Consider the following 14,484-nt stretch of genomic DNA (forward strand, 5'->3'; position numbering starts at 1 on the left):
ACATAAAGGGTCTTAGATCAGAGGTTGTTTATCGTTACAGAAGCTTTATAAAAAGGTTAAGTTAGGTACTGAGGAAGTAGAGTGTCCTGACAACCATGGTGCTGCTGAAGAGGAAGACCACAGGCAGCTCCCAGTTTATAGGCCATGATGGGAAGCTCTCCCAGGGACAGGGATCATACCCAGTAACTTTACATCAAGCGTGTGACACCAATATTGACTGTCACTCTGTCAAGTTCTTCATCAGTAACTGCTGTAGCTTATCGTGCTCCCTGAGCCCAGAAGCAGGGAATTTGATGGCTGCCTAATGAAGTCACAGGAAACTTTTCTATTGAGAAGTCTCTCTGCTGGCAACTGTATAAACTCTCAGAGTAAGTGAATTCTGCTCCCTAATTTCAGAAAGAGAATCCCCAATTTAGTTTAAAAAATGAAATAAAGATTTATCTCCAAGTATAATGAGATTTAACATCGGCAAAAAGAGTGCAATGACCAGCTGCTAGTATACAAAATTTATTTGAGACCTCACTCTGGGTTTTGATTGTACAGATATTATTACCTACTTCACATCCTATTTCTGCAGTCTTGCTGTCTCCCAGCATGGCTTATCATATGTAAATCATACTCTTTTGTCCTCTGATTCTTCTTGCAGATGGCCTGCTGTATATTTAGTGTAGGCCACAACTAATCAGATCAACCTAAAGCTGAGACTGGCTACTGTATGTCTTAAATCCAAGTATAGTCTGAAACCAGTATCCTCAAATGGCGATTGACTTCTTTAAGAATTAACCTGTTTTGGCAGAGTTAGTGTAATTTCTAATACTTTTGGCCAAGAAAACCAGGTCTTCCTGAAACATTTGAGAGACAAACAGACACAAAACTATGCACTCCACAGCTCAGGGAGAAAAACAGTAACTTTTCATCCCAGTGATGTTGATTACTAATCAAAGTAGACATATTGTAAGCTTTTTTGCTGTGCATTGCTAATCAAAATAGCAAAGAAAAATAGCATGTACACATTTAAAAAACCTGCTCATCACACTGACACTATATTTCAGTGCACTTCCACTTTTACAGTCAAATTAAAAATACAGAGGTAAAAACGAATGATGGCCCGATCTTTTTTAAAGACTGTCGCTAAATTCAGCACTCACTAAGTTGAGAAACTAATGTAGCTTTTTGAGTCACCGAAGAAGCTTAGTGCCTGGCTCTACTGCATGGCTCTGCCTTCACACACAGACCCTGCTCCGTGTACTCCTATGCATCATGTTCCTACTTCATCAAGTGACTTGAGATAAAAAAAGGATGTTTTACAGAGTTAGTGTGACAGTTTTAACTAAAACCTGCTCTTCCTCCTTATGCGATGCACTTTTTCTGCTTATTGAGGGCACAATTCCTCTAACCCCAGTTTTCCAGGCACGAAGATTTCCTCCCAGCCTGGCAATGTTCCTGCATACCAGACAGAGCTCAGCTCCCCTGCACTGACCCACTTGGAGAACGCTGTGTGCAGAAGAGGCACTCCAACATACCTGTGGCTTTGCACTCTATGCATGTCTCAAGCATCTTTCTTTAAGAGCCTGAAACACTTCAGTCTACATCAAGTAAACTTATTACCAAGTCTGATTTAACCTTAAGTGGTGTCATCGTTAACATGGCAAGCAGAAGAATGTTAATGACAAGAATCGTTTTATTCTCTAGCTCCTCAGTGCTCTGAATAGATCCCAAATCCCCAAATGAGAGCATAAAACGTATTCTCAGGGAAAAAGTCTTTTTAAGATATAAAAGCAAACTACAGTATCTTTTTTTGTTGCAGTAAGAATTCTTTGATCTATTTTCTTCCTTCTGGTTTCTCTTTTTAAGAAGAAAATAGATTTCAGGGGAAAGAATCTCTACCATCAAATGTCAGTATTAAGCCATAAATCTGATCAGGAATTGTAGGTGCAAAACACCTGATTGGTATTCTGTGTCTTCCATACAAGCAAAAACATTTATATTTTGTTAGAAGAAAATGCATGACAGTGGAATTTATGTGATGACTGTGTATAAATAAGTATGCCCAGAAAACAGTTAAAGGGGAGAAAAATACCTGTATGAAATCTAATGGGTAAATTAGGAAATTTTAGTTACATGAATTCAGTTGCTACTACTTAGTGTTTGTAGGGAAGCACAAAGAGAACATCAAAATGCCTGATCACATCCCATCTGTTACAACCTCTTACTGGATAACATCTTGACTGCCAAAAAAGCTATTTAAATTTACTACATTGCAGCTACTGATAAATATCACTTCTGTGAAGATCTAATACTAAATAAGGACAAGATCTGAGGATAAACCTTACAAGCAGTAGTGTCAGAAAGATCCAAACTTTGCTTAGTCTAACACCTGTACTATTAAGAGCGTGCAGTTTCTTACTCCTTGTCCCTGTCTGTGACATGTTTTTAATAGAGCACAAAACTGTACAACACTCCTCAAAAGCTGGATGTCAACATGGAATGAAATAAAGGTACAACAGAAAGAATGACATAAAAAAGCAAAAAATGAAACGGTACTAGGAGAAGGTGATGGAGAAGGCAGCAACTTCTATTCAACAATTTTGGAGGTGCTTACTCCAGGCACTGTCCACATAGATCTGACAGGCACAGAATGCTGCCATGAAACTGCCTCCAGCAATGGAATACATTTTCCAGCACATCACAGCAGCTGCAACAGCATCAATTCTGCTTGCAATCCATGTCCAAAAAGAAAAGTTCTCAGTGGTCCTATTTCAGCATATCTCAAGGACTAATTAAATCCTCATTACTATCTTCTAATTATTCCAGTGCTCTGGGATTTCACTCAGCAAGTCCCCAATGGTGCATTAGATGAAAAGGGTTAAATAACCTGTGTTGATTTTGAGACTCCAGATCTATTTCAGACCTTTAGCATATCATCAGCATTATCATGAATATTTAACTATGTACCGCTGTGAAAATTATAAGGGGAAAACAATTAAAGATTTTTTAAAAATTAATTCTGACCCATATACATTTGCACTAATAAATAAGGTTTCTTTAAGTATCCCCATTATGAGAGTGCTTGCTAGAGTAATAATGTGAAGTCATTAACTGTTTTCATTAAATTCAATGGTTTTCAGGAGCTCCCAATTCATTATTTTAATATAAGACTGGAACCTGACATCTACATACCCAACTGCTTAAGCATGAAAATACTATTTAAAAGCAAGTAAGTTTTCTAAGCTTTTTCAAAATTACATAAGGAACCATTCATTCCTGCAGGGGTAAAAGTGCCTATTTCAACATCATTGTGACACATATTCTCCTAATAGTGCTTGCAGAGGTGAGTGCTCATAGAAGCAAACAGAAATCTTCATTAGTTTACAAAAGTAGGAATGGGAGTATAAGCTAATGGCCAGGACGAAGGTTTCTTTTTCAGGTTGCAGCTTCAGGAAACTAAATTAGGGGGTCAATTGGGATGTGCCGGGCTTCCATTTGATCCCTAGAAATAACTTCTAACTCACTATTCTGGCTACTAAGTACATCCTCAAAGTACAGCTTCCAAAACCCAAACAAATAAGTAGATACAGCTGAACACAGGGAACCCAAGCGGCTGTGTACCTCAAGTATTTGCCAAATGATTATGACAGCTGAGGTATTACTGCTGCCCTACCTCTGGGGCTGATGCCACAAAAGTTTATAAAGAGCTTTGACTTCAATAAACACAAAATATCAAACCCCTACTTTTGATCATATAAATGAAAGTCTGGCGTAAGTCTATCAGAAACAGAGAGCAAAACGTGCACCCTCCCCCCGAAAACACAGCAACTTTCGATGACTACCTCAGTCATGACTACACTGCCATTATGGTAGCCCCAAGTAATGGTAATTGTTGGGATCCAGCAGTGGTTAAACACACTCTCGCTTCTCCAAAAGACTTCTGACACCAGTCTGTCTCCGCAGCTGGCTGGCTCCAACAGTGCTTTAAGATGTATGGGACTTACTTCAAGTCCCAGTGCTTTCAAAGTCATGTGAGCTAAGAAATAGCTTATGTACATAATATAAATGCAATTTCTTGTTTCCTAGGTAGACAATGTGTGTTGGTAGAACTAAAACTATTTCACTGATAGGGCATCAAACAACAGTGGCCAGTTATCAGTTGCGGAACAAGAATAAAAGTGCCTAGAATAGCAGGCTACATTTACACTGAGCAGGTTCAAATGTTCTACAGCTTGAGCAGGACACGAAAAAATTAAAAATTATTTTTAAAAAGTAAGCATTTTAATGCTCATTACAGAAAGTATGAAATAAGCTGTATAAAAAGAAGGCTGAGGAGAACAAAAAAAAATTAAATCCCCCAAGAAATTCCTATTACTGTGTATATGCACTACATTACTACTCCCCTACTTTCACACACAGAATGTACATCTAAAAATGTGGTCATGGCTTCATGCTGCATGGTATGACTGGTGATGCACAGTCTTAGGCAGGCAAACATAAAGATTCCAAATGGGTGTTGAGTAACCATGGAAAGCAGGTAAAATATAATCAAACACTTTGACAATAAAATAAGTGTAAACTTAATGGTTCAAGGTAGTGGTTTAGCATCCAAAAGTGCTGCAGCTCAGACCCCACCCATCGGTCAATCTTCATGATAGCTGGTAAATAACATTTTTTTCAAGTATTGAGAGCAGAAGATTCTGCTCAAGCAATGACTAGCAGTCTTTTGTCCACCCAATTCTCTCTCTAAACAAGGAAAGAAATGCTATACTAAGTGTGAAAACAAACAACTTTACCTTATCCTATGGAGTGTCTCTGGGTGTTTTGTTTTCATTTTCTTTTTCTCTTTTTTTTTTTTTTTGGAGAAAGTGTATCAGTAAGCTGAGAGTTTAAATTACTGTAACAGATGCCCAAGGATCAGGTGTCCTTAGCAGCAACGATTTTCTGCTCAGGTTTTTATCAGTAAATGACAAGCACCTTCCCTTTGAGTCCCCATCATTCCCCCTCCTTCCTTTCTTCAAGTTCTGTTGAAACCAGTTCAAGCAAGCAAAGGAACCAACTAATGTAACAGCCTTTTTAAAAGGTGAAGTTTTCCATTTCAAAGGAGCCTCTAATCAATGGCAGGGCACAAAAGGGAATGCACGCATGTTTATGCGTACAGCACAGACTTTAGAGAAGCTTTGGGGAACGTGTTCTGCAAAATCAATATGACCTAGCTAGTTACAAATTTTGAATCTCCTGCATGAAACAAATGGACTTCTTGTACAAGCTGGGTCACAAGGATCATGCATATTACACCAGATTTTGTATATGAAGTGTGCAAAACCTGTAACATTCCTAAATACATTTTCTCTAAGAATATACCCACAATTCTCACTGCAAAGAGGAAAAAACAAACGAAATCAATCTGTACATTTTATTTCTCTCACTGTTACTTACTTGTTTGACTTCCCAATTATGGCAGCTGTCTTCTGTTTTACTTCTGAACACCTGTCCACCTCTCCTGACCACACAATGAACCCCAGTTTTGCTCTGAAGCAGAACAGGTTCGACCTTTCCAGCTCTGTCAGGCCTAACTTGTCCCCCAAAGCCAGGTGAGGAACACACACTGCAGAAAAAATTATTACTGGGCAGTGTAACATTTTATGCCAAGACCCAGTTGTGTTAGGAAATGCACACATCTTTCTGAGATGTTTGAGTCTTCAAAGCCTCCATCCGATCCATTCTTGCTGCCTTGTGACATTTCTACCCCAGAAAGCATCATATATTTGTATTGGGTACCGAGAGCATCCTTTTTTTCCCAAACATGTACATTATTATGAATTTTTTTAATGGGAAAATAAGTCCCTGCACTAACTGAGTATAAAGAATGACTGAAAAGGAAACAAAACAAATGAGCATGGAATTCTGTATTTCATGTTCTCATTAATCAGCATTCCTGGAGGAGGGGACATTCAACCCAGAAAAATAGCAAAAATTAAGACTCTCTGCTCTTCTTTGTGAGTCCTCTTAGCTCCTCCTGGATGCTATCCCAGAAATTTGTCATTCTGTGAGTTCAACTTGTTTCACTGTGAGAAAACTTCTAGTATTTATGGTATCCCCATATGGTGCTACTTGGGATATTTCTGGAAGCAATTTTAGGAGGGGCATTTCATAAATAACTCCATGTTTATCACAGTTATCATGTGTCTGTTTTGCAAGCCTGTCACTGGCACATGTTAACCACTGCATGGACAGGATGCCCAGTTTACAGCAGTTGATCGCACGTATGGCCATGCAACAAAGCTGCGACAACTATCTTCCATGAGCTAGGGAGAAAAGAGGTGAATGGAAAAAGGGCTTAAAGTTTATAAAAGGTAACTTTAATTTGAAAATGCTCTGTTTATTTTTGTGAGCACATGGTAGGGAGCACCCTTTTAGAACAGTGCTGTTGCCTGCAAGTTTTTCATGGCAAGATTTCCAAATGTTTGAACCATTTGACCTAAATATTTGATTTCCCTTTATATTTAAAGATATTTTTATCCTAGAACGGGCTAGAGAACTATTGTGTCCATGCAAAGATATTAGAAATGACAATTTTAAGAAGAGTGGCAAAACTGCTCATAGTTAGCACTCTTTCTCTACATCTTAATTCCAAGATAGACAACAAAGAGTTGTACTGTCCAGGACATGACTCAAGTATTTACAGAAACTGCCTTTATACCCTGGGCATTCACTGTATTTTGAGAAAACCTTGTTTTCTATTATAGTTTGGTAAAACCTGCTATTCAACTGCTCTTTCCCCGGAGACGGAAACCCCCCAAGCCTTTTACAATGAAGACTGTCATTATTTTCCCTGGGAAAAGAAAAGAAATACCAGGAAATCTCACATTGCTAATGTGCAACTTAAAATGAAGGCTGCATTTGGCACCAACTGAGAAAGCCCCAACACCTAACAAACCTCGGTCCTGTGGCATTGGTGACTGGCTCAAGGCAGGGTGGGAGCTGGATTCTGACTGGCTGCCAGGAGGCTGTGGTGGCATCTGACTGCCTGTAACACACAGAGAAAAAAGGGATAACAGACTTGCTTTTAGCATTTCAATGCACAAAACCAAGCATTGCTGCATTTTTCAACCACCAACATCAAAGAAAGTACCAGCTGTATAAGGTAAAGACAGAGCTCAACAGGTCTAGCTTTTTTCATACTTTTTTCTTTTTTTTTTCTTTTATTTTTTGAAACCCATGGAGGAAACATGCACAAACACATTTAGCAACAGGCATGGCGAAATGTTCAATTTCGCACTGAGCGAGTTCCCAACCTCACCAACATGATCCAATTTATAGCTGCAAATCTCCTGACACATATTTCTGTTAGAGAGTTCAACAAAATCCAAGTCTGCTGAACAATAGGGCTCATCCTGCCGAGCTTAAACTGGCCTCCAGCCAGGCAGACATGGACTGCTGCCAACAATATTACCAATGAAAATTTCGGTCAATACAAAAATTACTAACAACAACAGTTTAAAAAGTATTTCAATGAATCAGTGGTTTTAATATTGTTTGAATGTCCATGTAGAATATGGGAATAAAGAATAACATGTAGGCACACATGGTGAAAGTGAATGCTTGAAAGAGAGCAGACAGAAAAGGGGTATCTTATTCAAATAAAAGCAAAGGGAAGTTATTTATTAAAATAACTAAAATAACTAGCCTGAACAGACACATCCATTTTTATGACCTTGTTCAAAAGACATCCACTGCTGTCTACCCACCCAAACAAGAACAACACTCCCAGTGCTGTGAGGCTCAGAACACAAAATGTTCCCTTGCAATGTTAATAGATAATAAGGCAAATGCTTATTGCACTGATGCAAGTCACTCCTCTGGGTCACCATTCAACACCATGTCAACAAGGGAGGTTCATCTTACCACCCTCCCAATGCCCCAAAGCCTTGTGCTTAAGTCAACCTGCCACAGCCCAAGCAGGAGGAAGAATGAGGCCTGGACATCCCCTAGGATTCCTCTTTGCTCTTGGTCTGAGACATGCCTGCTTGTGACAGCCCAAGAGGCTTGAAGACCACCTCAGGTTAGGCAGCAAATACACACTTTAAGCATTTAGACACTTGCAGTGACGAGCACAGTATAAATAGCAGCAGACAGGTTTATATCCCTCATCCTCAAAACCTGTTCGGATTGTTTTCCATTTGAAAGAAATGGACAGAATAAAAAAACAGGCAATAGATTTGTGCCTGCTGAGACTCATTTTCTTCTGCTCAGCAGCTGCCCTTCTGCAGTGGCAGGAGCAAGAATCCTGCGGACGGTCCTGGCGCTGGGAGCCGGGCTGACAGCGGGGCAGTAGGGGCTGCCCTTTAGAGCGACCAAGGGCCTGGAGTTGGATACAAATGCAGGAAAGCAAATGTGTCTGCTCTGCCCCATCCACTTCCCATCCCCAAAGCCACCGGCTCTCAGCACCAACTCTGAAGAAAGGCCAGACTGATACAGAATAAAGAGAAAATCTATAAAATGTGGAGTGTAACCACTGCCTAGCTATTCAGATGAGGTGCTTTTGCACTAAAAACATGACAGTCAACATTACTAGGAGCAGCTGTGACAACTGTCTCAGAGATGCAAATGCTGGACTAGAGGCAGAATTGTTCCTCCAGAAGACCAAACATGCCACTCAGTGCCCAAGGCTTTGGGTTCCATGGCCCATTCACGAACTCTGAGGCATATGACAATAATAATGACAAATTCCAGCTTATGTTTTGATGTCACTCAAGAGCAGGCTGTGGAGATGGTAAGTGCCTGCATTATAATGAAAGCTTTCGGCTTGACAGGAAGGATTCAGTGACTCAAGACTGTAAACAAACAGCATTTCCATGTTAACACAGAGCACTGCCACTTCCACCGTGTATGCCCCAGGCACCACTATCAGACAGAGCACTTCAAGTATATGGGAACCATCTAAGATTTCTACAAACACTTAAAAAAAATAAATAATAAAGGCAGGGCTGCTCCTGACTGCACCGCATAGCTCTCAGCAGGATCCCCCCTTTAGGTGGACGCTTGGCAACTTTGAGAGAAGCTATAGTGCACAGAGTATCTATGATAGGCAACATATTTTGCATATTATACATGGTGTCTGGTTTTTTACATTGACAGTAACATCAGTTATCTGGCTGGATCCTTATCCTGTACAGGCAAATGTGCAAGCACAGACAGTGAAAGTAAAAGCCTAGAACAGTACCTGTGCAACTTGTACAAAGAAATCAGTTTCATCTGCATCCTCAGTCAATACAGACTCAGGAGTTTTGCAGATTCACTGAAATTATCAGCCTCTGCAAACACTAGTGCTATTTTGTCAGTGTACTTCTATTTTTTCCTTATTAAACAAACTTCAAAGTAAAATTTCATAACATTTCATAGACATGACCAACTCTACACATATTCTAGCAAGTAACAAACTTACAAGAGAAGTATCCAGCACGCTAATTATCAGTGGGTGCTACAGATTATCCAGGTGCTGGACATGAAGGTACTGCATCAAAATGTTTTCAATCGAGCTGCCATTTTATTCTTAGAAGTGATGTGAAAGGTAAAAGGAGGTTAAGCACCCAAATACCTTTGAAGACTTGAACTGAACTCTTAATTTGGGTATCTAGCTCCTATTGATTGGGAGCTGATGACAGGACTTTAAAACCTTTGAAGATCCTGTCTGCCATGCTTTCTAAGTTTCTTTGTCATGAAAAGAAATGACCTTAAAGATTTTCCATTTCTTTCCTTTAAATGATAGTAATCCTTCTCTCTTTCAAACAGTATTGCATTTGTGTTTCTTGGAAGACACTTTAAATAATACATGAACAGACTTTTGTATTTTATTAGGGAAGGAAAATGTCTACAAAAGAAAAACAACCCTTTTTTGTTTTTAACATAAATTCTACAGCTATTTAAGAGAGAGAAAAAAAATCCAGTAATTTCTTTTTCACTGACAGACTACTGCCTCCTTTGACCCAGTGATACACAGAAGGAAGTTTAAACAGGGATGACCTTTTCCCATGTTTTGTATACCATTGTTGCCACATTGGTGAGATACTCCACCTGCCAAAATGTATGCAAAATGAATACTACAGATGTTTCACAATACTTCTATTATGCAAAACCACAGAAAATGCAATACTGCATGTTAAAGGGATAGAAGCTGCCACACTAGTTCTTTCCCTTATATTTAACAGAGGAGCAAAATGCTATTCAAAGTTATATAGCTATCTAGTAAAATTAATTGTTAAAACTACCAAAACCAGCAGTCCACCTAATACAGTATCTGCTATTTAAAATAAAAAAAGAGTCAGATGAAGAGGTAAGGGAATTAAAAAATGCATACTTGTAAGCGGGGTTTCTATTTCTTAAATTATGTCGAACGCTTTTAAATTTTTGCACTTGGAAAATCTTCACTTCAAATGGAATCAGGAGAGACTGCATGCTACCTTTGGAAAAGATGGACTGAGAAAAGTACTAAATAGCGATTGCATTAGGGCTACAGCCATGCAGTTAAAACTGTAAAAAGTAAATTCCTTAGGGCCAACATAGCAAGCAAGAGCAGACCTTTGGTATCCTGCTGAGGAGGGGTCCTTACAGTCCACATCAGCAATGTTTTGAAACATGCTGAGGGCTCTCTGCTCCCATCACTGTAATGATACCGGAGGATGCTTGACTGCGACGCCCTGTACCAGCTGGACAATACCTCACAGAATTACGCCTGAACAACTGAATCAGGAAAACACTTTGGTGGTAACAGGTTCCCTCTGGGAAATAACTAGTTAAAGGGGGAAGGAGGGATATAAGCACAGGAATTTTAAGATGTATGAGGAACTGAAGGGTGGGGGACTGATCACAGCCTGTGTTGAAAATGGAACACTAGTTTAAAGGAAAGGCAGAAGTTACAGATCTTGCGGGTTGTCTTTGGGACAATTTCCAAACTAATTTAGGAATTGAGAGCTATGACTGGATTAATGACATTGTGATCAATGTCATTAGGGAAAGTAGGGAATATTAGTCAATACAAAAGATGATCAAAATACTACCTAAGAAACCCTTGGTACCACCTTTTGGCCTGGATTATTAAAAATGCAAACATTTATATTCATGGCTCAGAACCAGGCCTTTTATAACTGAAGAGCTGTAGATTATCAGGTAGTCATGGGAGAAGAAAAGGAAGGAAAAATCTGACCATATCTGTTGACCTAAAATGGTTATAGCCTACAAACAGGTATAACAACCATGTGATGTGGCACTCAAAGAAACAAATTTATCATTAGGATAAATCAGGATTGTTTACAGTAGAGGTAAGGCAACACAACATCACTGCTGATGTGTCACTGGAGAGCCTTCACAAGGACAAACCCAGAAAGCCTAATGCAAACTGGAATGGTGCCATGATGCTAACCAGCATGAAATGACAGGAGGCTGAAAGTGTGAGTATTATTTTACGGCAAAATCTAGAGCGAGAATTTTGTAACTTCTTTCTAAAAACATATTTGAGGCTAAATATCAGGGAGGGAAAAGAGCATGATGATGTTTAGGAGGATAATCAAACCATTACTGGAATTTGAAACAACTTTGTTTTAGGAATAATGAGGTCCTGAAAATCTAGTGATTAAGATGAGATCTGATAAAATAATAGGATACTCATCACACAGTCAGTGTTACAATAAAGGCTCACAGACCAGAAGAGACATTCTGGGTCTTGGATCCCTACATCAGAAATGAAAGAACATAAGTAGGCTTCTATATGGGAGTGTTTCAAATGAGCTTTTCAGGAAATTGGAAGTGAGGTGCAAATGACTCAAAGGAAAGAAATTTTTCTGTAGGTAGCATAAAGGGAAACTGGTCATGTGTTTCGTGTTATCTCTTTCATCTTATCAAGCCTATGACCCCTTAAGAAAAAAGATTATTTTCTTCCTTAATTTATGCACTGTAGCCAGGCTTCCTATTGTATCAACAGTATTTTTAAAATTACTTATTCATTCAAGTAAAAAGTAAGGGTTGTCTGCATATCCTCTCAAATTAAGACAAAAATATTAAAACCTTCCTCCTATCTATGCAGTAATCTGAGCGCAGATGTTTTAAAAGGCCTGAGACATCAGGACCCTTTCAGATAGAGCAGCTGTGGCTGTGCTGGGATATGCAGAGTCCAACACACTCAGACCAAGCCTTCTGGCTCTGCTCAGCACCACACTGCAGCTAATAACCCCTTGCAAAGCTGGTAATCCACTGCAGCCTGCTTACCAAGACAACTGCCACCTCCCTGACCCAGGAACTTAGGACCAAACCTAGAACCCTCCTGCCTTGGAATGCTTTTGGTGGCTGGCTGAGAGGCTCGCTGAAGGTGAGACTGCAAGAAGCTTATTTGTTCCACTGCAGCAGCGCAGAACTTCTATACAAGCTTCTAAACAAGAAGCTTATCAACTTAAGCCAGATTTATGGAGGCTCTTTATCATAAAATGTTATCAAGATTGTTGTCAGGCCTAGCCCTGATTTTCCATATTACCTCTTAAAACAAATGTATTATGCTTCAAAGACACAGATTCCCTAACATATGTGACTATCACAATCCACGTAAAATCAACTAGAAATCAAAAACCCCACTTTGTTTCTCATGAAAGTGTAAAATTCTCAGATACCAAATCTCAAAAGTTACACTCTCACCTTCTTCTTCCTATCTGTGTCACATCCACCATATCAGGAATGTGACAGAGTTTCAGAGAAATCACTGTAACTTAAGTGCTAAATTGCTCTCAGATCTCCATTAAAAAATGCAACAATGAACAAAGGGGCCTGGAGAACCCTAGCTCTGACTTTTCTCTGCACAAATGCAATAGCATAAACATCTTAATTTCATGAAAAGAAGCTACTTGTTTGACATGATACAACATTTAATTCAAAGCAAAGCCGACACTGACGGGATGAGGTAGCTAGTCAATATTTTGTTTCATCCTCATTACTCAGCATGTAGTCCCAAGGTAATACTTATGGAACACCATCCAAATGTCATCCTTACTACAGAATAATTCATTATATTATGGACTTCAAAAAAAAAGAATTAAGTAGCTGAAACTGGCATCTGTAAAATTAGACATCCAAGTTTTATTCCCAGGCTGTGTAAAATCTGAGTAAAGGTATGAAGACTGTAACAAATACTCAGGAGTATGAAGTGAAATAATTGTTAGTACTGCCTGAACTGACAACGGTCTTGGTGGCAAGGGGCAAGAAAGAAAATATATTTTCCTCTGGAGAATATATATCTTTTTCCTCTGGAGGGGAAGGGAGAGCAGCAGCAGACACTGCCAAGCAAATCTGTTTCATCCATGCTCCATGCAGAAGTCACCTCTCTGTTAGGAGCAAAGTGAAGCACTTTCTCCTGAGATTTTGGAAACAAGCCCAAAGCAAGCTGTCAATGGGAATCTTCAGAAGCCTGCAACTCACCCGAATAATGAGTGGCTTTCCAGTAGGTCACAGCAAGCACCTGTCTGCTGAGGACTATTCTTTTCCAACAAATTCCAAAATTCTGCTGCAAACCAGGAAGGCAGCAGAGCTCCTCAAAATTAAGGATGCATCATTTAATTATTTGTATAAATGAAGGCATAAATCAGTCTAAATCTAGGGATCACTGCTTCTCTATCCTCAGTAACATCCACCCCAGACCTGTAATTTCACTTTACAGTTATGAGAAGTTTCATTTGGCGGAATCAAATTCTTTCTGCTTTCACCTCCGCCTAACTCCACGTCCATTTAATACATTATTTCCATTAAGCTTGAGAGAGTTTCCAGCCAAGAATATTTCTGTTGGAGGCCAGTCCTGAACGGTGCAGCCCAGGATAGCAACCAGTTAAATCTTTTCTAATCCCCACATTCAGAAATGGTGGCTCACAGCGGCTGGCATGCAGGAACTGAATAGAGCAGGCAAGCTCGTATTTCTCTCACCAGGCCAAATTAATAAAAACAAAACCTGATTTCTCCTTCTCGTTTTCCTATTCTTCCTGTTCCCCAATATTTTTCCTTTCAAACAATTTTACTTTTTTTTTTTGTTTGAGAAGCCTAATGTTTGGCTGCCTTCTGAAGAAATGGGCACAGTGACAGATGAAAGGCCGTATTCATCGCCTAATTCAGAATAGGGAAAAACCGACTGCTGTGCATTTAAGATTCTAACAACCTTGCAATTTTGTAGAGCCGTTTTCCCCAACCCGTTCTTTTGAAGAAATCTGCTTTTATTCTGTTAATAACTAACCACAGTTGCAGCAGCATGGATCCGATTAGCAGTTCTTACGCTACAAAGGGGGTGGGGGGAGGCTGTGAACAGGGTTGCCAATTTGTCCACCTGGGTCCCCAGAAGAAAGATTAGATGAGGTGCTTGCTCCTTTCTTCCCCACTCGCTCGCTGCTCTGCACTAGACAGACCTCTTCAAAGCTCAGCCACTGACTTAATTTCTTTTTTCCCCCTCTAAAGTCTCGTTTAACCACC

General features: G+C 39.6%; 1 protein-coding gene across 8 annotated transcripts in view; it reads right to left on the reverse strand.

Moving 5' to 3' along the window:
* Positions 1-14,484, reverse strand: part of ARID1B (AT-rich interaction domain 1B) — a 327,188-nt gene that overhangs the window by 74,301 nt on the left and 238,403 nt on the right. For all 8 annotated transcript variants that reach the window (XM_082276898.1, XM_082276895.1, XM_082276894.1 and 5 more), the window contains one exon: positions 6,929-7,018. In XM_082276898.1, the coding sequence (XP_082133024.1) occupies positions 6,929-7,018 (90 nt within the window). The remainder of the gene's footprint in view (positions 1-6,928; positions 7,019-14,484) is intronic.

The sequence above is a fragment of the Coloeus monedula genome, assembly GCF_965178545.1.
Source record: "Coloeus monedula genome assembly, chromosome: 2".
Lineage (NCBI taxonomy): Eukaryota > Metazoa > Chordata > Aves > Passeriformes > Corvidae > Coloeus > Coloeus monedula.